At 39.5% G+C, this 23,612-nt stretch overlaps 3 protein-coding genes and 3 long non-coding RNA genes across 6 annotated transcripts; 5 read left to right on the forward strand and 1 right to left on the reverse strand.

Annotated features, from left to right (window-relative positions):
- The first annotated feature begins 5,135 nt into the window (after window positions 1–5,135).
- LOC118503137 lies at window positions 5,136–7,858 on the forward strand. Its single transcript, XM_036036104.1, has 4 exons — window positions 5,136–5,620; window positions 5,680–6,082; window positions 6,163–6,470; window positions 6,538–7,858. The coding sequence occupies exons 1-4, from the start codon at window positions 5,506–5,508 to the stop codon at window positions 7,725–7,727; spliced, it is 2,016 nt and encodes a 671-aa protein (XP_035891997.1). The 5' UTR covers window positions 5,136–5,505; the 3' UTR covers window positions 7,728–7,858.
- A 15-nt stretch (window positions 7,859–7,873) lies between these two features.
- LOC118503140 lies at window positions 7,874–9,434 on the reverse strand. The gene is made up of 4 exons (XM_036036109.1): window positions 8,935–9,434; window positions 8,781–8,873; window positions 8,636–8,713; window positions 7,874–8,559 (listed from the first exon to the last, which is right to left on the reverse strand). The coding sequence occupies exons 1-4, from the start codon at window positions 9,023–9,025 to the stop codon at window positions 7,949–7,951; spliced, it is 873 nt and encodes a 290-aa protein (XP_035892002.1). The 5' UTR covers window positions 9,026–9,434; the 3' UTR covers window positions 7,874–7,948.
- Window positions 9,435–10,222: 788 nt separating this feature from the next.
- LOC118503157 lies at window positions 10,223–10,579 on the forward strand. The gene is made up of 2 exons (XR_004905157.1): window positions 10,223–10,253; window positions 10,314–10,579. It is a non-coding gene; the product is annotated as an uncharacterized LOC118503157 (long non-coding RNA).
- Window positions 10,580–12,896: 2,317 nt separating this feature from the next.
- LOC118503148 lies at window positions 12,897–14,266 on the forward strand. Its single transcript, XR_004905145.1, has 3 exons — window positions 12,897–13,022; window positions 13,084–13,424; window positions 13,496–14,266. It is a non-coding gene; the product is annotated as an uncharacterized LOC118503148 (long non-coding RNA).
- Window positions 14,267–15,695: 1,429 nt separating this feature from the next.
- LOC118503147 lies at window positions 15,696–17,130 on the forward strand. Its single transcript, XR_004905144.1, has 3 exons — window positions 15,696–15,818; window positions 15,880–16,220; window positions 16,292–17,130. It is a non-coding gene; the product is annotated as an uncharacterized LOC118503147 (long non-coding RNA).
- Window positions 17,131–17,238: 108 nt separating this feature from the next.
- On the forward strand, window positions 17,239–18,664 carry LOC118503143. The gene is made up of 2 exons (XM_036036116.1): window positions 17,239–18,006; window positions 18,523–18,664. Exons 1-2 carry the CDS (start codon window positions 17,610–17,612, stop codon window positions 18,567–18,569), a joined length of 444 nt encoding a protein of 147 aa, XP_035892009.1. The 5' UTR covers window positions 17,239–17,609; the 3' UTR covers window positions 18,570–18,664.
- Window positions 18,665–23,612: the final 4,948 nt, after the last annotated feature.

Raw genomic sequence — 23,612 nt, forward strand, 5'->3', positions numbered from 1 at the left:
GGACATGTGTATTTGCATTGGTGATGGAAAACCCGGGTTGGCTTCATTCACACCACGATAGCATTGCTTCTCTTGGAGGTAATGGTGTGTTTGGCATGGAAGGATGGTTTACCGTAAGAATAAATCTGAAATAAAGGCTTCATGATAAGAGCTGATTTACACCTGTTTACAGTTACAGTCGAATTGCTCACCGTTTGCTTCGACTCGCGAGCTGCCTGCTTCGATTTGCATGCCATTAGCATCGAATGAGCGACACTTTGGTTGAATCACTTGTTACTATGGAATCACGTGCCGGTAGCTATGGTTTAGGAGATGTTAGAACATTTCAAATACGCTGTTTCTATCGAACAAATAGTTTTTTCAAACTATTAACTCAAACTATAGAACAAAACTTTTTTACGCGTGTGTTACATATTGTGTCAAAGTAAAAATGAACGATACATACCCACTATTTCCAAGAATTCAACAAATTTCTTTGCCATTCGAATACATTCATTTCCGCTAGTTTAATGTATAGATCGCCAATGAACTCTAGCTAGAAAAGCTAGCGAGACGTTTATCGCTACCGTTCGATGTTGGTATTGTACGACACATTTTCTTGCCATTTATGGTTTATTAGCCGTTTATTCGTATACAAATACCAACAAAATGTTTTCTAATGGTGACAGCCTAGCCGGAGTATTCATTACATCAAATGTTTCATGCAGGAACAATCAAAAATCCATGTATATCGGCACGTGATTCCATGGTAAAGGCATGTGATTCGGTCGTTATGTCGCGCATTCAATGGTAAGGGCATGCAAATCGAACCAGGCAGCTCATGAGTCGAAGCAAACGGTGAGCGATTCGACTGTAACTGTAAACAGGTGTAAGTGTTTTACAAGCTTTCACAAGCTTGTTCCTGTATTCATACCATCTCGATCTTCTTCTTCTTCTTCGCTATATGAGAGAGGAATACATATCCTCCTATGTTTAGTGGCAGAACCATCTCTACATAATCAGAGGTTTGCCTCTCTCTTGTTTGTCTTTGACTTCCCTGAGTCATATCGACGTATTAATATTACGATTATTTCGGAGTTTGGGTTTGCGTTTTGTTTTTTGTTTTTGTTTTTCTAGAATTCGATCTTGTTTTGCTTTACGTACTTCGCTATTTGTTTGATCATCGTTCCATCCCTATCATTCCAGTGTGCCATAAAATCTTCAGTAGTTGAACCTAGCGGTGGGTCGAATCTTTGACATTCGAATATTAAATGTGTAGCTGTACATTACACACATTGCAGTTTGGGTTATCAGATAGTTTCATTACATGTAACCAATATTTTGCTAAATCATGGCCTGTTAAGATTCTATTGCCCCTCCTTATTTCGTTTGCAGTTAAGTCGATTTCATGATGCCACGGTTTACTTGTAAATTCTTGTTGATATTGTTTGAATTTTTTACCTTTTTCTTCGCATTGTTCTTTGTACCACTTTTTTGTTTCTTCTAGCATTTTGTTTATTGCTACTATTAAGGTATCTTCTAATCTTAACTTATTTTTTATGCGAGTTTCTGATTTAATGCCTTCTTTGGCTAGTTCATCGGCTTTTTCGTTACGTGGGATACCCACATATCCAGGGATCCATCTGATTTCTGATTTAGTTTGCTTACAGTACTTTAATATGTTGTGCAGTGGTTTTTCTATGTGTTAGTCTTTTTGTGCTCTTGTGATAATTTGGCATGCTGCCTGACTGTCTGTATATAGTATTGGATTTTTTATTTTTGTGTCGTGAGCTATTTTAAGGGCTTTTTCTATTGCTGATAATTCGATAGATGTTGTTGAAGTTAAATTTTCTAAACGATATTTGTAGGTGTGAGTCTTGTCGAGAGATGTGATGAAAATTCCTATGCCTGCTCCTTCTACCGATCTACTACCGTCTGTGAAGATTATTTTGTTTGTTTTTTGGGCCTGCTCGATTTCGTTTATATATTCTACTTTCATGATTTTTTGGTCGTTAGGATTCTTTTTTGACAGTCTCTGATCGAGTTTAGTGCGTATTTTTATCTCCTCCTGTATTTTGTTTAAAGTTATATCAGCCATTTGTTTTATGGTCGCTTTGTTTTCCGTGTATAATATTTCTAGGTAGTTTTTCTACCGTTTTTTTCTGGTGCGATTCCTCTCAAATTGTTTTTTGTGTATGGGTGAATATAGGATTATTTTAAAGAGCTCTTTCGTATTTAGGTATTTAGTTCTGTAGCCTAGGGGTATTTCTGCATTTATGGCGTAAAGTGTGTTGATCGGGGTAGTTTTTGTGCAACCTGATACCTTTCTGATAGATTGTGCGACTATTGGGTTCATTGTGTTCAAATGTTGTTTTTTACCATTTCCTAGAATGGATGCTCCATACTCGAGTGTTCCTTTTATTAGTGTTCTATGTACCGCGATCGCTTTCTTTGGGTTAAGATTATTTTTGAAGTTGCAAATGTGTTTCATTACATTAAATTTGGTGCGGGCTTTGTCTTTTTGTACTTCTATTTGTTTACGGAATGTTAGCCTACTGTCCATCCATATGCCTAAATATTTGTATGTCTCTACCCTTTCAATAATTTTTTCCTCTATTCCAATCTGTATGTCTTTTGTTTCAGATTCTGTGAGCCAAATTTTAGTTTTTTGTGTGTTAATGTGCAGGTGTAACTTTTTTGCTGTCTCAACAAATGAGTTCAGTGCCTCCTGTAGTTTATGTTCTAATTCTTCTGGTGAATTGCCTGATTGTATGATTGCAAAATCGTCCGCGTATTGTATGATTTCTATGTCATTCTTGTTTTTGTTGTTGTGAAATGATCGTGTGTATATGTTAAAGAGAGTAGGGGATAGAACATCTCCTTGCGGGAGCCCATCTGATACCAACTTCTGAATCATGTCTCTTTCAGCTTCTATCTCTAATGTTCGATTGTTCAGGAAGCTCGCAACCCATATTGTTATATCAGTAGAGATATGGGTTTCCTTTAAAATTTCTATCAGTATGTCCGTCTTGACGTTGTTGTATGCATTTGTTAAATCCACAAAAACGACTGCCGTAAATTTCTTTTTTCTTTTGTTATGAGAAATTTGGTTCAATAGGAGACATTAGTATTATTAGTGTATTTTGGCTTTTTGCGTCTTTGTGTCGTTGAGCCACGTCTCCATAAAACATCCGACAGTAATGTCCATTGCAGACATAAGCCGTAATATTTCTTCTTTGTTTTTGGTCACACTGTTTATATTACTTTATAAAATTTTTAAACTGATTAGCGTCATTTAAAAAAAAAATTGAATTTTATCTTTTCTTATTCCTTTTTTTTTTAATACGTCGTTCAAACTTGTTGGTCACTATTATTACAGGTTCTCACTACTATTGTCAAGGCTGTGTTTAGGTTTCGCTGGTCGTCCCCTTCCTCGCTTGATCGTTTCTTTTTGTTCATCTTCTGTTTCAAGGGAGAAAGGACGCACTAGTTTGGGTCAGTTTATTGGTGTAAGTACGGGAGAGATTGGCGAAAGGTCAGTCATCACTACGCTCGTTTCATCCGCAATTTCGGTTTGTAACTTCTCTATGCGTATAGCTAGAGATTTTGATGTGCATGGTGTCGGCGATGTATTTGTAACCGCGGGTTTAGGCGTAGTCATGAGTGTGGAGGTTTTGCTCGGATTACATTTGCTTGTGTTGGCTGTGCTTACTGCAGCCTTTGTTGCGTCCGCATAACTTAACCTATTTTGAGCACATGACACGCCTGGATGTATCTTGCAGTTGCAGAATCGGCACAAATGGACTTGAGTTTGATAAGTTATCAAAACTTTGTGTTCGCCTCCCAGGTAGGCCGTGGAAGGGATTGGGCTTTCTACTTTCATACGGACTTTGAAGTCACCCGTCTTGACTGCGTATTTGTAGTTGGCTCCCCACGTTGTTGGCATGACACTTTTCACGTCACCGTACTTTTGTAGGAGTTTGGCAATATCGTCCTTTTCTACATCCTCCGGTGCATCATACACCCTAACTTCCACTATTCCGTCTGCCATTTCCACTGGGATTTTGTACGTTTTTTCATTTAGCACGATTGTCGCTTCTGCGGCTGCAAGCACTGTACGTTCGGCTACTTCTTGGCTGGATACTTTAACATACACGGTTGGTTCCAACTTGCAAATTTGCAGCATTACCACCTCATGTACGTCCAGTTTAAGGTTGATTTCCACAAACTTGTGGATCTCCTGGTACGTTGGTTTCGGTACACCGGTAAAATCCACCGTTACGGTGTTCACGCGTAGCACCATTTCGCTTGTTTTGGTTTCGGTTTTTTTTTATCTCAGTGGGATTTAAACACGTATTATCAGAACGGCTGTCACACTTTGACTGCATCTCGATCTTAATTGCAACTTCCTGTTAGAGTATCTCCACAACCTGATTCGATAGCATTATTCCCTTTGCTACACACATTCCAGAACTGATACTGTTAATTGAATACATTATCTGTTTGTTCATATCATCGTTTTGTTTTCATCATGATATTAGCGCTTCTTTTGCGATATAACTACGTGGTAAAACTAAATACCAAATGGTATAAGGTAAGCGCCAAGGAAATGTTGTAAGCCTACGTCTCACTGAATATATAAATAAAAATAAAACTGAAGCTTCACACTAGAATCCAAATCATTTTATTACTTTCTTGCGGTTATGCGCTTTGTGTATTACACTTGTTGTTATGCCCCTTGACACATTTGCACTTTTCAAGTTTTTAAGTTTCAGTTCAATAAAACGCTCAACATCATGCTACGAGACAACACCTATTCTTTTTAGTACGGTTAGTATTTTACTATAAGCAACAAATGCTACCTTTTCTGCTCCGTCTCGTGCTCGCCCTATCCAACAACTATCGACTAAAAGTTTCCGGGCAAACAAAGTGTAGAACGCTTTATGCATCATCTGCATTTTGTCCGTTGCATCTATTTTACTTTCCAGCCAGGTCACCAAAGCACCTTCATTGGACTGGACGGCCAACGCCAAACACGCCTCCAAACTGTCTAATTGTTCCCTGCTGGACACGTTTTCAAAAAATCAGGTCGTTATATGCAAACTACTGGTTCGAGGTTTTCCTTGCTGTTGTCAGCAACCACCCCCACCCAACGAGACAGTTTTGACCGTTTTCGAACAAAAGTGTTCTCTCTGTCTAATCGTTCTCAGTTATTCCCACGCTGAGATAGCAACGCGAGAGATTGCGAGTACGACGGCGGCTTTATTTTTTCTCAGTCAAGAAACGGTCAGAGATTTGACCGTACAAACTCATACGCTGCACTCTCATAACCGGCGGTTCTGTACATTTGTGTGCGTGCATGTTAACCGATTTTATTTTCTATAACGCGTCGCTGACTCTTCTTTACATTCTTCATCGTATTTTACCTTCGTTTAGTGTTATTGTGGTTTCATGTCAACTTGCGAACAGGCAGAAGTTTTGTGTGAAGTTTATGGTTTTATGTGAACATTTTGATTTTTTTTTTAAATGTCGGATATAAAACGTGCACGGAAAAGTGGAAGATTTTACCGGCGGTCGAACAAGTTTAAGGCGCTGAATCCATCAGTTGAAATTGGACAAGAAGCGACACAAGCTGAAACATGTAAGCCCATGTTGTGCTCAATGCTGTTGACAAATAATAAATCATTGATTCCATTCTAGGCCCCCAATCGTTACCTTTAGATCTATTTGAAGATGAATCTACAGTACCACCAATTGGTATAAATGAACCCCAAATTGAGGACGAAGATGAACCATTGGTAGATTACATGTTTTCTGACAATGATGATGAGGATGACGATAGTTTTTTGAAAAATGACAATGCTCTAACGCTGGATAAGTTGTCCGTAGTAGACGGAATTCGATATTGGGCATTGTCAACAAATGCCACGCATAAGTCCATTGACATGGTGTTAAAGTTATTCCGAAAGGTTAATGTAAAAGTCCCTGCAACTGCTAAAACCTTGCTGCAAACGAAACGAAACGCATCGTCAGAAATAATGGAAATTGGAGGAGGACAATTTTGGTACCATGGCATTAAAAAGTGTTTGTGTAATTACTACCGGTAAATAGTTTTGGAAATGTAAAAAAAAATGGTGTATATTTAACCATAATTTGAAATTTTTAAATTATTTTCACGCATAGATACGACAAGCCGCCATCGAAGCAACTGACGCTGACTATATCCATTGATGGATTACCGTTGCATAACAGTTCTGCAATGCAATTCTGGCCAATACTTTTTAAAATAGTAGAGGATTCAAAAGCACCGGTAATGACTGCTGCTATTTTTTGCGGCTATAAAAAACCAGAGAGCACCGAACAGTATCTCCGCCCAATGGTTGAGGAATTGAATGATTTAATATCCAATGGTTTAGACATGCACGGTGAAAATGTCGCCGTTAAGCTTTTGGCCATAGTTGCTGACACGCCGGCAAGGTCGTTTGTGAAAGGTAAAATATTTTTCAATTATTGCATGTAACAGCGTATAAAGTCCTCTTTAAATTTATTTTTTTATAGGTGTTACTAGCCACACCGGCTACGGAAGCTGTTTAAAATGTACTATCGAAGGAGAGTATTTGGGCCATAAAGTTACATTTGTCGGTTTAAATGCTCCAAAACGAACAGACCAAGCATTCAGAAATGACGCTTATCCCGGACACCGCAAAGTGCACACCCCTCTGTTGGACATTCTATTTTTCGACATTATTGAAGATATATGTGTAGCAGATCGGATGCATCTTATTGACTTAGGAGCAACAAAGCGGTTGCTTCTGGGATGGCGAGACGGTACATTGGGCATAAAACGATGGACGGAAAAACAATGCAAACGGATTTCGGAGGCTTTTCAAAAAGTACTAAAACCTCTTGAAGTACATAGGAAACAACGCCATCTCAAATACCTCAATCATTGGAAAGCATCCGAGTGCGCATTTTTTTTGCATTACGCGTCATTTGTCATCATTAAAGATCATCTGCCTGTTGAGGTGTACAAACACTTCATGCTACTGTTTTGTGCCATTACACTGTTTTCTTCAACAGTTCATAAAAGTAAATGGCACGTTGCAGGTCAGTTACTAAACAAATTTGTTGAAAACTTCCCTAGCGTGTATGGCAGACAGTACATGACAAGCAATTTTCATAATTTGCAACATATTTATGATGAAATGCTCAGGTTTGGGTCACTATCACTAATTTCGACATATCCTTTTGAAAACCATCTTCAATTTTTGAAACGTCTTCTCCGTAGTGGATGGAAGAGCTTGGAACAAGCCATTAACAGACTCGCAGAGTTGGATGAATTTAAGATTCCTAAAAGTAAAGATGCTTGTTATCCATTAATAAGTGAAAAAAAGAAAACAATCAGTGTAACTGTAAGAGAAGATTTTGTATTGCAAAATGACCAAAGAAATTGTTGGTTTTTAACAAAAGACAATAGTATCGTTAAATTTCATTCGGCAAATCATGTTTTAGAAACAGGTAACAACAAAATATGTATCAGAGGACCAAAACTAAATTCGAAAGAGTTAGTGTTCGATGACCCAATTGAATCAAGTGAAATGTTTATATTCAAAAGCTTCAATAATGCTTTGTCAGAAACTACGTTCGAAACATACACTGATCAAATACTGTGTAAGTTAGTAGCTCTTCCAACCAGCTCTGTGCAAGAAATAGTGTTTGTTCCTTTAATACACACATTGATAGAGTAGATGTGCTTTGAATTCAATTTAGATAATAAATATGTAGTTCATTTCATGAGAAGTATCACATTTATTTACCCATATATGCAATGAAACTAAATAAGATCTTAATTAGTGTATAGCAAATTATTTAAGAAAGAAACAACAACTCGATATTAATAATAATTTTTCAGAGAGATATCATTTATTTCGGTGGTAGTCTACATGATAAGTACTTAATGATTAATGAATTAATTTCTTTTTTTATGAAGAGAAGTGTGTTTGGTAGGAGAAAGGTTAGCTCGAGACGGAGCGTGCTTAAGACGAATTTTTATAAAATCTGCAACGTATTTGGGAGTTGCTAAAACTCTCGCATTACTTCCTATTTCTTTTAACAGAAGAATTATGCCTTCACACTTCCTGAACTCTATCTTCGTTGATCCCGGCTTACTTTTTCCAGTCCAACTGATTGTGGCAAAAAATGGTCGAGTAAAAAGTAAATCAAGCGCTTCATGTAATCGACTGTCTACATCTGCGACTGTTATTTGCCTCTGCAAATACCTAACTACATTTTCTTTAAATGATGGGTCAGTGCTAATCGATTGCTCAAAGGTATCTAATTCTTCTTTTGTATTAAGCTTGGCTAGCTCAAATTCGTTCCTAGAAAGTAGACCTTGCCTAGGACAACTTACAGCGACTAACTCCTCTACGGCTTCTCGATGCCGGGCTGAATTTCTAATAAGTATATCAAGTTTATTGTCTATAAGATCCTTTAAATACTTATTTTCTTTCTCTAACCGATCCACTTTGGCTCTAAGCTCCGCAATCTCTGCTTCTGAAGACAATTTTGCTCTTTTGTTAGCTATAATAAAAATGAGAATATTTTAAAATTCGCACATCGTATCACATAGACAAAATACTCAAAAAGTAACACATACTTTGTTCATTGCCGCAAATTTCATCTGGTTGGATTGCTCGATCCGCGCATTTCTCGGTGTTGGCATGACAAGAAGAATCTGCAAGTTAAAAATAATGCTATATAATTAAAAAGAACCGAATCGTTTTGACCGCTTTGAAACTTACTACATGGTTGCATGTCGACTGCAAGGTTATTATTATTGTTCGTGGAATTGAGCTGTGGTTCCCCTATTATTTTGATTATTTGGAGGTTTGGAACTGCAAAGGAAAATGTAATTTATATTATTTGAACATAAAAAAAACACTTTACCTGACTTACTATTTGGAAACTGAATGGTTGGAACTTGGTTTGTACCAACTTCTTCGTAGGTGTCCTCACACCACATGTCCTCCTTATTTGTCGTTTCCATTTCGAATCTTTTGCAAAGTTTGATGTTATGATTTTCAACTGTTGTTTCGACACAATGATTGAAGCAATCTGAATTGGTTTTCACTATAACACTTTATTTGCTTGTGTGACGCGTAACTGATAGCTTAGGTTAGCAACTGAACTTTCCGATGGTTACAACAACTCTTGTGTACGAAGGTTTTAAGACAACTCTCGTTAATTAGGGTTGCAACCCCTTTTAATATCCTTTTTGGAATAGCGAAATTTTTAAGCAGTGCGAAGGAGTCCGCAATGCGAAGGAGAGTCAGCATGAGTAGTTATGCACCCTGACCGATGCGTACACAGCCCAATACTCGCGAATTTGTTACGATCGGCCAGGGTAATCTTTTGTTCTTCCTTGCATCCGTGAGGTCAGGGTAAGGATATCCCCCTTCCTACATGCGTGAGGTCAGGGTAAGGATATCCTCCTTCCTACATGCGTGAGGTCAGTGTAAGGATATCCTCCTTCCTACATGCGTTAGGTCAGGGTAAGGATATCCTCCTTCCTACATGCGTGAGGTCAGGGTAAGGATATCCTCCTTCCTACATGCGTGAGGTCAGCGAGAAGAACTCTATGGAAATTTCCATGCGGTTGGGTGGATTGAGTGTTTAAAAGAGGAATGAGAAGAGAAGAGGAACTTTTGCTGTTGAATATATACATAAGCCATAACAACCGTATTTTTGATATATACATGCATATCAAATTACAAATTAAGAGATAACTTTACTAAAACTGAGCCTGCTTTTGTGAGAAAGTAAATATTTAACAAGTTAAACGCTGTAAATTTTTACTCTACTTTCCGTTCTGGAGGCATGTCGCGCGAATTGCAGCAAGTTGTGCTGTGCGTGCACGTTTAAACATGTCCCAATGATACAGGACAATGCAAAATAAAAAAAAATAGAGCTTAACTGAATATAATTGCTAATTTTTTTCTTAAGACATGATTCCCGATTACTTTTAAAACATCAAACAAAGAAACGCTTATTTGTTAATGCAAAATAATTTGCATTATCGGTTCCTACAAACAAATTGTCAAAACGGTATGCATAGTTGGCAAGCTTTTTCCATTAAATTGTATCGTCTTTTGACTGACACGGTACACATACGGTATAATTCTCAACATGCATAGCTTAGAACAAAACCTATCTCATAACAATCACATACGACACAGACTCGGTGGTTCAAATCGTTAACACATCAAACAAACAAGGTAAATCCGATCATAACCAAGTTCTATTCCCGTTCTTACTTACTTACCTATTTACTACAGCTCCTGTAAAAAAAAGCGTCTGCACTCGCCTGGAACAAAACCCGCGCAAACTAATTCGCACAATATCGATACACCTCACACTTCCCCCCTAGCCTAGCCACAAAACGTCTCCTCTGGTGCAATCATCCATCCTACACATAGAAGAAAGCGACAAGAACAAACACGTGTGAAGAACAAGAGCGAACATGAAATAAATACCACCAAAAAAACGCGTTGGCGACAAAGCAAAACCAAGCCAAACAAGGAACAACACCATATATACTTTTTTTTGCTTGTATATGCCTGTTCGTCTCCCATGCAAATACAGTCAATAAAGTAACCGTTTTTTGACCATTTTTTTGCAAAGGAAAAGAGAGTGAGAGCCTGTGAAGAGCAAATGGTCAAATCCGTCTGCTATTTTTAATGTTTTTTGACCGTGTTTGGACGGTCAAATCTTAGTCAAAAAACGTTCCAAAAAGCAACGAAATCGTTCGCTTGGGCACTAGCTCATTCAAAGTTACGGCTACGCCAGCAACAACCTTGGAAATCAGTGCCTTTGCACAAGACGCGCCTCTGATGCATTTTTTAAGAGTCGCAACTCCTCCAATATCTCTGCATTATTGGCAGCATTCATTTCCTAAAACTAAGACAAATATTATGAAACAATCATTCATAAAGATAGATCTTGAAAAAAGTAACTTACTTTTGTTCATATTATATTACTTTTGATATATTGACTTGATTTATATCCAGCATATAAATAAGTCCGATCCGATCCGAAAGAACGATTCCGACCAGTTCGGGAATCGTTTGATTCCGGACTCGTTTTGATTCCGGACTCGCTTTGGTTCCGGACTCATTTTGGTTCCGGACTCGTTTTTGATTCCGCGCTCCGGATTCCCGTTCTGCTGCAAATGTATGTCGTACATATTGTTCGCATTATTTCCTCTCTTCTTTGTCCTTGCCAGCCGGTTGCTTGATGGTGTAATTTCCGGGTAGAATTTTGGAGGCGACGGAGATTTCCTCTTCTTTTTTCCTTTCACTTCTTGTGTTTCCTTTTCCATTAACAGCGCTGCTTACTCAAATTTGGCAAATTTGTTTGGGTGTTTAAACTCACACCTTCAAATGATTTTAAGTTCCGGCCCCTATTGATGACGCTCGATTCTCGAATCCGGAAAAAAAATATATATATTTTTTTTAAATGCACTCAAAGCACTCAAAATCACTCACGGTCACTCAAAAAGATGTTGCACGTTTGCTTAACGAGCACCTTCCTTAAAGCAACGGTTAAGCAATGGTTAAGCAAAGATGATACGCGATTTCGTGTCGCGGGGAAGCCAGAGACGTTCTCTCAAGCAGTACGAAACGTATGCAAATATTTTGATTGTTATTTCTATTTATTTTATATTTAAATATGACGGTCCGATGCCGTATTGTCACCACCGCATGTGCTGACTGTGAATAACATTCACGCAAAAACCCATTAACAAAATTAACTAGGCATTTCCTCCTAGTTATTTGCCATATCCCGGGCATGCTCGGTTGTGACGGAAGATGGATGGTTGTTGTCCATTTCTATTGCGTGGGTGTGTGTGTATGTGTTGTAGGCTTTTTGGTCCGGTTCTATTGTTGTGGCTATGGCTTCGACGGGGGTTCGTTAAATCGTTAAATAATTGCATCGTTTCACTGAAAATTTTATCCTTACTTAATCTGTTTATGTAATCCTTTACAAACATACCATATAAACTGGTGGTTGATACTGATGTTACGAATACTGTGAGAGCTATTACCGGGTCTGATCTTATTTTTAAAAAAAATACTATCTATAATATTCACCAGGATGATATGCAATAACTCAGTTCCTCATAGTATTGTTCTTTTATTGTTTATGAATTTCCGCGTGCTTCGTCTTCGCCCAAGTTATCTGTTCCCCCTTTTTGCGTAAATGTTTTGGTAAATACATTCGTTAACAAAATTTCGTAGAAAAGATTTACGAAATTCCATTTTATTTCGCCGAAAATTTGTTTTTGTTTTGATTCTGTTTGTTACATTTTGAATGAACCCTGCTCATAAAATGAACCGGAACCATGTTCATCGAATGTAAATAAACAAAAGTTCACTATCCTCGAAAAATCTATGATTCGATAAATTTTTCGAGGATAGCCATGCATAATGTAAACAAATATTCGAGGATAAGTTTTTGTCAATGTATTGTGTATTGTCGTGTCTCGTCATGTGTTTTCGGGAGTTCCTCTATTCTTGTATTTGCTCTTTTCTCTCTTGATTTTGCTTTGTTTCTCTACATGTCCGTGGACTCTTCGCGTTGTGTGGTGGTATGTTTGTGTGTAACAACGGTACTTTCACTGCAAGGTTGCAGGGGCGGGCGTCGAGTGTGGTGTTTATCAGCTGCGATCTGTGCGTGTGAAACTTTTTCGTTGTGCTGAAACGGGTGAGTGAGAGTAAGATTAGAAACAGAATTCCGTGTGCATGTATACCACAGCCTGAAGACTGAACCACCAGACTTGCTCAGAGCAGGAATGAAGTACACGTAATATAAATTGGAGCGTGGTACGCTTGCGCGTAGCAGATCATGGTGTAGTTAAGAAGAAAAAAAGAAGCAGTGCTACAGTTGTACTAGACGCTGGAATGGCTTGTATTGGTTGAAATTTTCTTATTTTTCAGATTCAAAAATCTGTTTGCTCTACAAAGTCGATGAGTGCATCTAATCAGGTAAATATAATTATATGCTTTTATCCCAGATATATGGCTTATAGTTTTTTTTGCCTTTTAGTTCTGCAGCGCCATGGTGAACGTTGGGAGGTGTTGGCACGGAAGACGGAGCGGGAAAAGGTTCACCACAACTATGCGGTGAGAAGGATATCAACGGATTGTGCATTTACAGTTAGCGGGTGAGCCCACACTGTACCTCGTAGGAGAACCTGGCCATGGGTATTGGAGAATGCATATCGTATGCCGGGATCGTGCGCGGCCTTGAACACTGACTCTGCTCGATCACGGGTTCCAAATTGGTCATTACGTTACAGGCGGCTTGCCAGCAATCAGCATTGGGTGTTCTTTTTCCGATCAGTTCTTCCCACCGTCCTTCTGTGTATAAAGTGCCTTCCATTAACAGTAAGTTTGATCAATCATCATTCTACACAAATTTGTTTGCTTTTATTTAAGATAAATTTTGCATCTTTTAGTCTCCCGACAACAAGTTGGAGTTGCTTCTAGCACGGATTATGATGGTGCTGTTGCCGAAGAGGAATGTTGTGTTGCCTGGTTGCACTGGACAGGATGGTTCACACAGTGTAGTCGATCCACTTTCCAACAACCTTGGAAATCAGTGCCTTTGCACAAGACGCGCCTCTGATGCATTTTTTAAGAGTCGCAACTCCTCCAATATCTCTGCATTATTGGCAGCATTCATTTCCTAAAACTAAGACAAATATTATGAAACAATCATTCATAAAGATAGATCTTGAAAAAAGTAACTTACTTTTGTTCATATTATATTACTTTTGATATATTGACTTGATTTATATCCAGCATATAAATAAGTCCGATCCGATCCGAAAGAACGATTCCGACCAGTTCGGGAATCGTTTGATTCCGGACTCGTTTTGATTCCGGACTCGCTTTGGTTCCGGACTCATTTTGGTTCCGGACTCGTTTTTGATTCCGCGCTCCGGATTCCCGTTCTGCTGCAAATGTATGTCGTACATATTGTTCGCATTATTTCCTCTCTTCTTTGTCCTTGCCAGCCGGTTGCTTGATGGTGTAATTTCCGGGTAGAATTTTGGAGGCGACGGAGATTTCCTCTTCTTTTTTCCTTTCACTTCTTGTGTTTCCTTTTCCATTAACAGCGCTGCTTACTCAAATTTGGCAAATTTGTTTGGGTGTTTAAACTCACACCTTCAAATGATTTTAAGTTCCGGCCCCTATTGATGACGCTCGATTCTCGAATCCGGAAAAAATATATATATATTTTTTTTAAATGCACTCAAAGCACTCAAAATCACTCACGGTCACTCAAAAAGATGTTGCACGTTTGCTTAACGAGCACCTTCCTTAAAGCAACGGTTAAGCAATGGTTAAGCAAAGATGATACGCGATTTCGTGTCGCGGGGAAGCCAGAGACGTTCTCTCAAGCAGTACGAAACGTATGCAAATATTTTGATTGTTATTTCTATTTATTTTATATTTAAATATGACGGTCCGATGCCGTATTGTCACCACCGCATGTGCTGACTGTGAATAACATTCACGCAAAAACCCATTAACAAAATTAACTAGGCATTTCCTCCTAGTTATTTGCCATATCCCGGGCATGCTCGGTTGTGACGGAAGATGGATGGTTGTTGTCCATTTCTATTGCGTGGGTGTGTGTGTATGTGTTGTAGGCTTTTTGGTCCGGTTCTATTGTTGTGGCTATGGCTTCGACGGGGGTTCGTTAAATCGTTAAATAATTGCATCGTTTCACTGAAAATTTTATCCTTACTTAATCTGTTTATGTAATCCTTTACAAACATACCATATAAACTGGTGGTTGATACTGATGTTACGAATACTGTGAGAGCTATTACCGGGTCTGATCTTATTTTTAAAAAAAATACTATCTATAATATTCACCAGGATGATATGCAATAACTCAGTTCCTCATAGTATTGTTCTTTTATTGTTTATGAATTTCCGCGTGCTTCGTCTTCGCCCAAGTTATCTGTTCCCCCTTTTTGCGTAAATGTTTTGGTAAATACATTCGTTAACAAAATTTCGTAGAAAAGATTTACGAAATTCCATTTTATTTCGCCGAAAATTTGTTTTTGTTTTGATTCTGTTTGTTACATTTTGAATGAACCCTGCTCATAAAATGAACCGGAACCATGTTCATCGAATGTAAATAAACAAAAGTTCACTATCCTCGAAAAATCTATGATTCGATAAATTTTTCGAGGATAGCCATGCATAATGTAAACAAATATTCGAGGATAAGTTTTTGTCAATGTATTGTGTATTGTCGTGTCTCGTCATGTGTTTTCGGGAGTTCCTCTATTCTTGTATTTGCTCTTTTCTCTCTTGATTTTGCTTTGTTTCTCTACATGTCCGTGGACTCTTCGCGTTGTGTGGTGGTATGTTTGTGTGTAACAACGGTACTTTCACTGCAAGGTTGCAGGGGCGGGCGTCGAGTGTGGTGTTTATCAGCTGCGATCTGTGCGTGTGAAACTTTTTCGTTGTGCTGAAACGGGTGAGTGAGAGTAAGATTAGAAACAGAATTCCGTGTGCATGTATACCACAGCCTGAAGACTGAACCACCAGACTTGCTCAGAGCAGGAATGAAGTACACGTAATATAAATTGGAGCGTGGTACGCTTGCGCGTAGCAGATCATGGTGTAGTTAAGAAGAAAAAAAGAAGCAGTGCTACAGTTGTACTAGACGCTGGAATGGCTTGTATTGGTTGAAATTTTCTTATTTTTCAGATTCAAAAATCTGTTTGCTCTACAAAGTCGATGAGTGCATCTAATCAGGTAAATATAATTATATGCTTTTATCCCAGATATATGGCTTATAGTTTTTTTTGCCTTTTAGTTCTGCAGCGCCATGGTGAACGTTGGGAGGTGTTGGCACGGAAGACGGAGCGGGAAAAGGTTCACGACAACTATGCGGTGAGAAGGATATCAACGGATTGTGCATTTACAGTTAGCGGGTGAGCCCACACTGTACCTCGTAGGAGAACCTGGCCATGGGTATTGGAGAATGCATATCGTATGCCGGGATCGTGCGCGGCCTTGAACACTGACTCTGCTCGATCACGGGTTCCAAATTGGTCATTACGTTACCGGCGGCTTGCCAGCAATCAGCATTGGGTGTTCTTTTTCCGATCAGTTCTTCCCACCGTCCTTCTGTGTATAAAGTGCCTTCCATTAACAGTAAGTTTGATCAATCATCATTCTACACAAATTTGTTTGCTTTTATTTAAGATAAATTTTGCATCTTTTAGTCTCCCGACAACAAGTTGGAGTTGCTTCTAGCACGGATTATGATGGTGCTGTTGCCGAAGAGGAATGTTGTGTTGCCTGGTTGCACTGGACAGGATGGTTCACACAGTGTAGTCGATCTCCTGTTGGTGTCGATTGTTCCCTTCGAGCCGGAGGCCCATCCCGGCCGCTCAGTGCGATAGTGTTAGATGCTAGAAATACAAGATGTAAATATAAAATGGTTACTTTACATGTTCATACAGAAGAGGTGATTATATAGGTTATAGAATTACGGCTTTTACTTACTAATAAAAACATGAACGAGCGAAATGCATCACGTACATATTGCGCAGCTGAACCAGGCAAAGAAATGCTCCAGTGTCGTCCCCATTTTTGTCCGGATCATGGTCGTCGTGAAGGTTACTGTAGTAACGGTATTTGAAGGCATATCCTGAGCCGATCCCTATGACGATCGAAAGATCCGCAGCATCCTTTCTTATTGAAATCATTGCCTGCACAAATTGCTCAAAACAAATCGCACGACTTGAAAGCTAATAAAATTTTCCGCAATATTTATTGGCGGAGAAGAGATTTGGATCAACAATCACACAGTGAATAGAACGAAGACGATCGGCTTCGTCAACCTCTCCCTCTCTTCTAACCAAATCACGCATTAACTCTTACCCCTTCTCCATGAGCAGCCAGACCAAAAATCAGCGAACAAAGATACAGGGCTCGCATATTCACTTTGCGATGCGAACGGCATATTTTGTACAAAGTGTTTCAATTTGTTATATACATTTTTTCGACAAAACCTACCGTCTTGACAATAAAATCATATCGAAAACCATGTGAAAGAGATCGATGAACTAAAAACACTTTGGGATTGAATGAAAATAATCAAACGAACTGTAAAAACAATAATGACGGTATAATATATGCTGTTCATATCGTAAAGTAACGGGACAAACCCTGTACGAGTGCACACATGCCCATACACATATTCACCCAAACAAGGTGAATCTATAGGCGTAAGCGAGATGGGTATGATAATAAAAGGAGAGCAAAATATAAACATTTAGGCCATCATGAACCAAACTCGAGTGTGTGAAAAATCATCCATGAGTGCGAACGGAAGAGGTGTATAAATAGAAAGAGAGGGGGATATTTATCCTCGAAAATTTCCCCTTGGGTCGTCATGCTGAATTCAGAATGCGATCGCGCTGGTTTTTTTTTCTTTCAAAGTGAGGATTGTTTACATTTTGGGTGCGTTGTTTTGCCTCGCAATTTTCCTCCAATTTTTGTTCCAGTTTAGTTCATGCGATATATGAGTTTAGTAAAATGAATATTGAAGACGATGTTTTGCTTATGCTAGGAGCGTTATTTGCTACACAAAGCGAAAGAAAGCCGCGATCGAAATGGGTAAAAAACATGTATTTGAAAAGAAGTTCCCTATCGCATATTAACATGATGGAAGAGCTGAGGCTGGAGCCGACGGATTGGCTAAATTACGCCAGAATGGATGAGGAATCATACATATCTGATCGTGAAGGAAGGCACGATTATGAGACCAGCTGTGTCACCACATTAGCGGCTCAGTGCTACACTGAGATTTATCATCAGTGGCAGCTCCTACCAGTGCCTCCGTTTTCAGACAGCAATTTCCTAGCCGCTGCTATCATCCATCATACCCGAAACATGTTCCGCTATCATAACAGCGTTGAAAGATTATATGCAGGTAATTTGTGTTGTTATTTTTTTGTATTTTGTAATTTTTATAGTTTTTTTTATTGAAAACAAGAAAGTATTATGCTATTCCGGTTTGCACATCCGTATTTCATTTGTCAATTCATCTTTGCGGCCCATCCAAATTACATCTGTAATTAACTTTTTGGCTCGTATCTCCATATCGGGTGGCATCTTGTTTATCTCCATGTCAATAAACGAACCAAACGAATTAGTTGATGCGTTTGTCTGCCTTGATGGATTTTCCATTCTTTCCACCACCAACTGCATCACCTTTCGTCGCAAATTGCGCTCGTTGACCGGTTCTGCATATCGTCTTTTGCGAGACTGTGATGGTCCGGGTTGATCCTATGCTTCATCGGATGTGAAGCTGCAGTCGGGGTGATTCGGTATTGAATCAATGATTTCTTCCTCGATAATCTAAAGATAAAGAGTGTTGAAAATAAAAACGTAGAAAGATATATTTAAACAGACAGTTTTAATTGGTATTATATGTTTTTGATTTTAGCTTCCTCGCAACCAAACGGAGTGGTTGAACATATCAAAGGATTTTAACAACAAATGGCAATTTCCTAATTGCCTTGGCGCTGCGGACGGCAAACACGTTAGAATAATACCTCTATCGGGAAGCGGGTCGCAGTATTTCAATTATAAAAAAATACCACAGCGTTGTGTTGATGGCTGTAGCAGACGCTAACTACAGTTTCATAATGTGCGATATAGGAGCATCGGGAAGCAACTCGGATGGGGGTTGTATTCAAAATACAAAACTTTATCAACGGTTATTAACACAACAATTGAATATACCGCAACCAACAAAATCCACCAAATAGTGAGCTAATCCTGCCATACACGTTTATTGGTGATGAGGCATTTAGCTTGAGGGTGGACTTTCTTAAGCCTTTCAACCGAAGGCATTTGAATTATGAAAGAAGGGTTTTTAATTATCGGCTCTCTCGAGCACGTAGAGTGGTGGAGAATGCTTTCGGTATCATGGCCTCACGTTTCCCATTGTTTCACACGCCCATTGAATTGAAAAAGATAGAAAACACCAATAAGATAATATTAACGTGTTGTTACTTACATAATTTTCTAAGGAATAGGTGCGTTAGCTATATTGGAACAACAGATAGTGATACCACGTATGAGAACTATTTCAGTAGCCTCCAGGTTCAAGGTATAACAAACCAGCATTCGGAAGCAAAAGCAGTGAGAGAAAATTTTGTACAATACTTGAATAACGAGGGACGAGTGGAGTGGCAAGATGATGCCGTACAGAGCGCATTTTACGGTTAATTTTTGTTCTACATCAACCAATAAAAGTTTTTTTTTCAATAAAAGATTCCGGATGAACAAGAATACCTAAAGGAACAAGAAATTCACTTACCTCTTCCTCAAAGTCGCTGTCCATACTAGATACTCGAGGTGCTTCAGATCTTTAAGAAAAAGCATTTGCTCATAATACCACAATTTTGGTACGTAAACCTCTCCCCTTCCAGCTCCACTCCGTGCACTTTTCAATATTTTGTTTTGTTTCACTTGAAATGATTTCTTCAAGTTCAAAATCTTCTTCTTGACCGAATCGATACTGGCATCTGGATCGTGTAGTTGAACAACCTCGAGCAGCTCTCCATATGCCGTCTGCTTGACATGCAAATTTTTAAAATTTGCATTAGATTTATTCCACAAGCAGGGGTAGTTTTTGTACGCTTCAATCAGATCACTAATTAAATTGAAATCTTTCGAAATCTTCAGGCCTTACTTAGCACGAGGTTGATTTGCTACTGATGGACATGAAGTAACTTGCACTCGAATGCTTGCAAAAACACGAAAAAAAATTGTACCCTTCGAGTCCGAGAATTTGCACCGGCCTACTCGGATTCGGATATTCCACGAAAAGAGAGTAAATGCAGCAGTATGTGTAAAAAGCTATTTCTTCGTTACTGGTCGGCCTCTTCGTTAACACCTTCGCTACCGCGGTGATTTAGCACTGCTAACCGTTCGGCCCGCAATTCTTCGTAACCAGCGGAACAGCGCGCGGTGACCGAAGAGAATGGAACAAGCACGAAAAAAACGCCTGTACAAGACAAGACTGTATTGTTCCGTCTATTTTCTTTGAAACATTTGAACAATCATGTTTAGAAAGTGATGTGGGACCAGCTTGAACCGAAAAATCTCTAACCGAATGTTTGTCTGACCAAAGTGCTGTCGGTCACGAAAAAGTATCCCTATCATAATGGCATCGTCAGTCGGTGCCCGGCATGGTACGATACGTGTTAATGATAAATATTTCATTCCATTTTAGACTAACGGACAATTCAAATGTAAAATAATTCGGATGGCAATAAAAATCTGTGCAGCATATTGTGTTATTACACGGACAGCGGGTTCTTTTCTGTCAAACGCCCTATTTGATAGAAAATCACCAACCAATAAATTCCTCGTGTAATAACCCCATAAGAGTAAGATTAGAAACAGAATGCCGTGTGCATGTATACCACAACCTGAAGACTGAACCACCAGAGTTGTCCAGAGCAGGAATGAAGTACACGTAATGAAGTACACAGTTATAGTCGAATCGCTCACCGTTTGCTTCAACTTACGAGCTGCCTGCTTCGATTTGCATGACATCACCATCGAATGAGCGACACTTTGGTCGAATCACATGCCGTTACCATGGAATCACGTGCCGGTATCCATGGACTTGTGTATGTCAGCACATTTCAAATACGCTGTTTTCTCGAGCGAGTAGTTTTTTCTTGACGCCATAACGCACGGATAATTTTACCTACGAGGGTTGACAATAAAGTAAGGTTTCCAATTTTTTTTTTAATGGAAAATGAGATTTATTTACAAAAAGCGATACACCGTTGGAAAGGCCAAGGTCTTGGCTACTTTTCTACATAATCGCCATTTTTTTCCAGCACCTTGCGCATCCGCACGATGATCTTGTCTATGCCGGCAGAATACCACTCTCCGTCCGCCTCGCGCAGCCAAGTGTTGACCTCTTTCTGAATCTCCGCGTCACTTTCAAACTTCTTCCCTCCGAGATGTTTTTTCAGGGCGGGGAACATGTGGTAGTCACTTGGGGCCACGTCGGGACTATAGGGAGGGTGATCGATGATGTCCCAGACAAATTTCTTGAGCAGGTTTTTGAGCATTTCTGCCTCCACTGCTTGAACAATCTATACACTTTTCCGCGTAAACTTCAACTGGTTGACTATGGATTTCAATAGGTGTCACCTTTTTCGCACTCGAAAAACGTATTACAGAACGCAATTCGCACTTGGACGCTGACGCGAGGGGTACCTCCATCGATGACGGCTGCTCAGCCAAGACTGAGTGGTCGGGGAAGCCTCACCCAGCAGCAAAGTGGTAGTGGGGGAACCAAGGAACACGGCGGTGTTGCCAGATTTCGCCTAGCGCGTGATCCGGCGAAGTTGCAGCGTTGGCCTTACTTTATTGTCAGCCCTCGTATAAAGACCTAACTTTATTGTCAGCCCTCGTATAAAGAAATAGAAAGCAATATTTTATTTTACATTTACATGTGTTTTACATTTACCAACTATTTCCAAGAATTCAACGAAAAATTCACATATCGAAAAAGAAAAAGGTAAAAAATTGCTTCGAGGGGCGGTCCGGTGGCCGAGGCGACAGCGGCGCCGGTCTTCACACGGTTGGGCCGGGGTTCAAATCCCATCCAGACCGCCTCCCCGTACTCAAGTCTGACTACTTTACTACGGGTAAAATAAGGTCACATAAAGCCAGAAATGGCAGGCCGAGACCTCTCGAGGTTGTAGTGCCAAGGAAGAAGAAGAAGAAAACAATTGCTTCAAGATTTTTCCAAGTTTTCTTTGCCATTCGAACACGTTCGTTTCCACTTGTTTAAAGTATAGATCACATATGAACTCTAGCTAGACAAGCTAGTCTCGCTACGTTTATCGCTACTGTTTGATGTTCGTATTGTACGACACATTTTCTTGCCATTTATGGTTTATTAGCCATTTATTGGTATAAAAATACCAGCAAAATGTTTTCTGATGGTGACAGCCTAACCAGGCTATTTATTAAATCAAATGTTTCATACAGGAGCAATCAAAAACCCATGTACATCGGCACGTGATTCCATGGTAACGGCATGTGATTCGGCTATTATGTCGCGCATTCAGTGGTAAGGGCAAGATAAAGAGTGTTGAAAATAGAAACGTAGAAAGATATATTTAAACAGACCGTTTTAATTGGTATTATATGTTTTTGATTTTAGCTTCCTCGCAACCAAACGGAGTGGTTGAACATATCAAAGGATTTTTAACAATTTCCCAATTGCCTTGGCGCTGCGGACGGCAAACACGTTCGAATAATACCTCCATCGGGAAGCGGGTCGCAGTATTTCAATTATATAAAATACCACAGCGTTGTGTTAATGGCTGTAGCAGACGCTAACTCTTCTTCTTCTTCTGTGGCACTACAACCTCGAGAGGTCTCGGCCTGCCATTTCTGGCTTTCTGTGACTTAATTTTACCCGTAGAAAAGTAGTCAGCCTTTCGTACGGGGAGGCGGTCTGAATGGGATTTGAACCCCGGCCATGCCGTGTGAAGACCGGCGCCGCTGTCGCCTCGGCTACCGGACCGCCCAGCAGACGCTAACTACAGCTTCATAATGTGCGACGTAGGAGCATCGGGAAGCCGTACACGTTTATTGGTGATGAGGCATTTAGCTTGAGGGTGAACTTGCTTAAGCCTTTCAACCGAAGGCATTTGAATTATGAAAGAAGGGTTTTTAATTATCGGCTCTCTCGAGCACGTAGAGTGGTGGAGAATGCTTTCGGTATCATGGCCTCACGTTTCCAATTGTTTCACACGCCCATTGAATTGAAAAAGATAGAAAACACCAATAAGATAATATTAACGTGTTGTTACTTACATAATTTTCTAAGGAATAGGTGCTTTAGCTATATTGGAACAACAGATAGTGATACCACGTATGAGAACCATTTCAGTAGCCTCCAGGTTCAAGGTATAACAAACCAGCATTCGGAAGCAAAAGCAGTGAGAGAATTTTTTTTACAATACTTGAATAACGAGGGACGAGTGGAGTGGCAAGATGATGCCGTACAGAGCACATTTTACGGTTAATTTTTGTTCTACATCAACCAATAAAAGTTTTTTTTTTCAATAAAAGATTCCGGATGAACAAGAATACGGAAAGGAACATGAAATTCACTTACCTCTTCCTCAAAGTCGCTGTCCATACTAGATACTCGAGGTGCTTCAGATCTTTAAGAAAAAGCATTTGCTCATAATACCACAATTTTGGTACGTAAACCTCTCCCCTTCCAGCTCCACTCCGTGCACTTTTCAATATTTCGTTTTGTTCCACTTGAAATGATTTCTTCAAGTTCAAAATCTTCTTCTTGACCGAATCGATACTGGCATCTGGATCGTGTAGTTGAACAACCTCGAGCAGCTCTCCATATGCCGTCTGCTTGACATGAAAAATTCCACAAGCAGGGGTAGTTTTTGTACGCTTCAATCAGATCACTAATTAAATTGAAATCTTTCGAAATCTTCAGGCCTTACTTAGCACGAGGTTGATTTG

Source organism: Anopheles stephensi, chromosome 2 (genome assembly GCF_013141755.1).
Source record: "Anopheles stephensi strain Indian chromosome 2, UCI_ANSTEP_V1.0, whole genome shotgun sequence".
Lineage (NCBI taxonomy): Eukaryota > Metazoa > Arthropoda > Insecta > Diptera > Culicidae > Anopheles > Anopheles stephensi.

What these genes read in the sequence shown, in the direction of transcription:
- LOC118503143 (XM_036036116.1), top strand. Translation starts at nt 17,610, where the DNA reads ATGAATATTGAAGACGATGTTTTGCTTATGCTAGGAGCGTTATTTGCT. An exon ending in CGTTGAAAGATTATATGCAG is followed by an intron (nt 18,007 to 18,522) that starts GTAATTTGTGTT and finishes TTTTGATTTTAG; the next exon opens with CTTCCTCGCAACCAAACGGA.
- LOC118503137 (XM_036036104.1), top strand. Translation starts at nt 5,506, where the DNA reads ATGTCGGATATAAAACGTGCACGGAAAAGTGGAAGATTTTACCGGCGG. An exon ending in AGCGACACAAGCTGAAACAT is followed by an intron (nt 5,621 to 5,679) that starts GTAAGCCCATGT and finishes ATTCCATTCTAG; the next exon opens with GCCCCCAATCGTTACCTTTA. An exon ending in TGTTTGTGTAATTACTACCG is followed by an intron (nt 6,083 to 6,162) that starts GTAAATAGTTTT and finishes TTTCACGCATAG; the next exon opens with ATACGACAAGCCGCCATCGA.
- LOC118503140 (XM_036036109.1), bottom strand. Translation starts at nt 9,025, where the DNA reads ATGGAAACGACAAATAAGGAGGACATGTGGTGTGAGGACACCTACGAA. An exon ending in AGTCGACATGCAACCATGTA is followed by an intron (nt 8,714 to 8,780) that starts GTAAGTTTCAAA and finishes TTTAACTTGCAG; the next exon opens with ATTCTTCTTGTCATGCCAAC. An exon ending in AATTTGCGGCAATGAACAAA is followed by an intron (nt 8,560 to 8,635) that starts GTATGTGTTACT and finishes TTTTTATTATAG; the next exon opens with CTAACAAAAGAGCAAAATTG.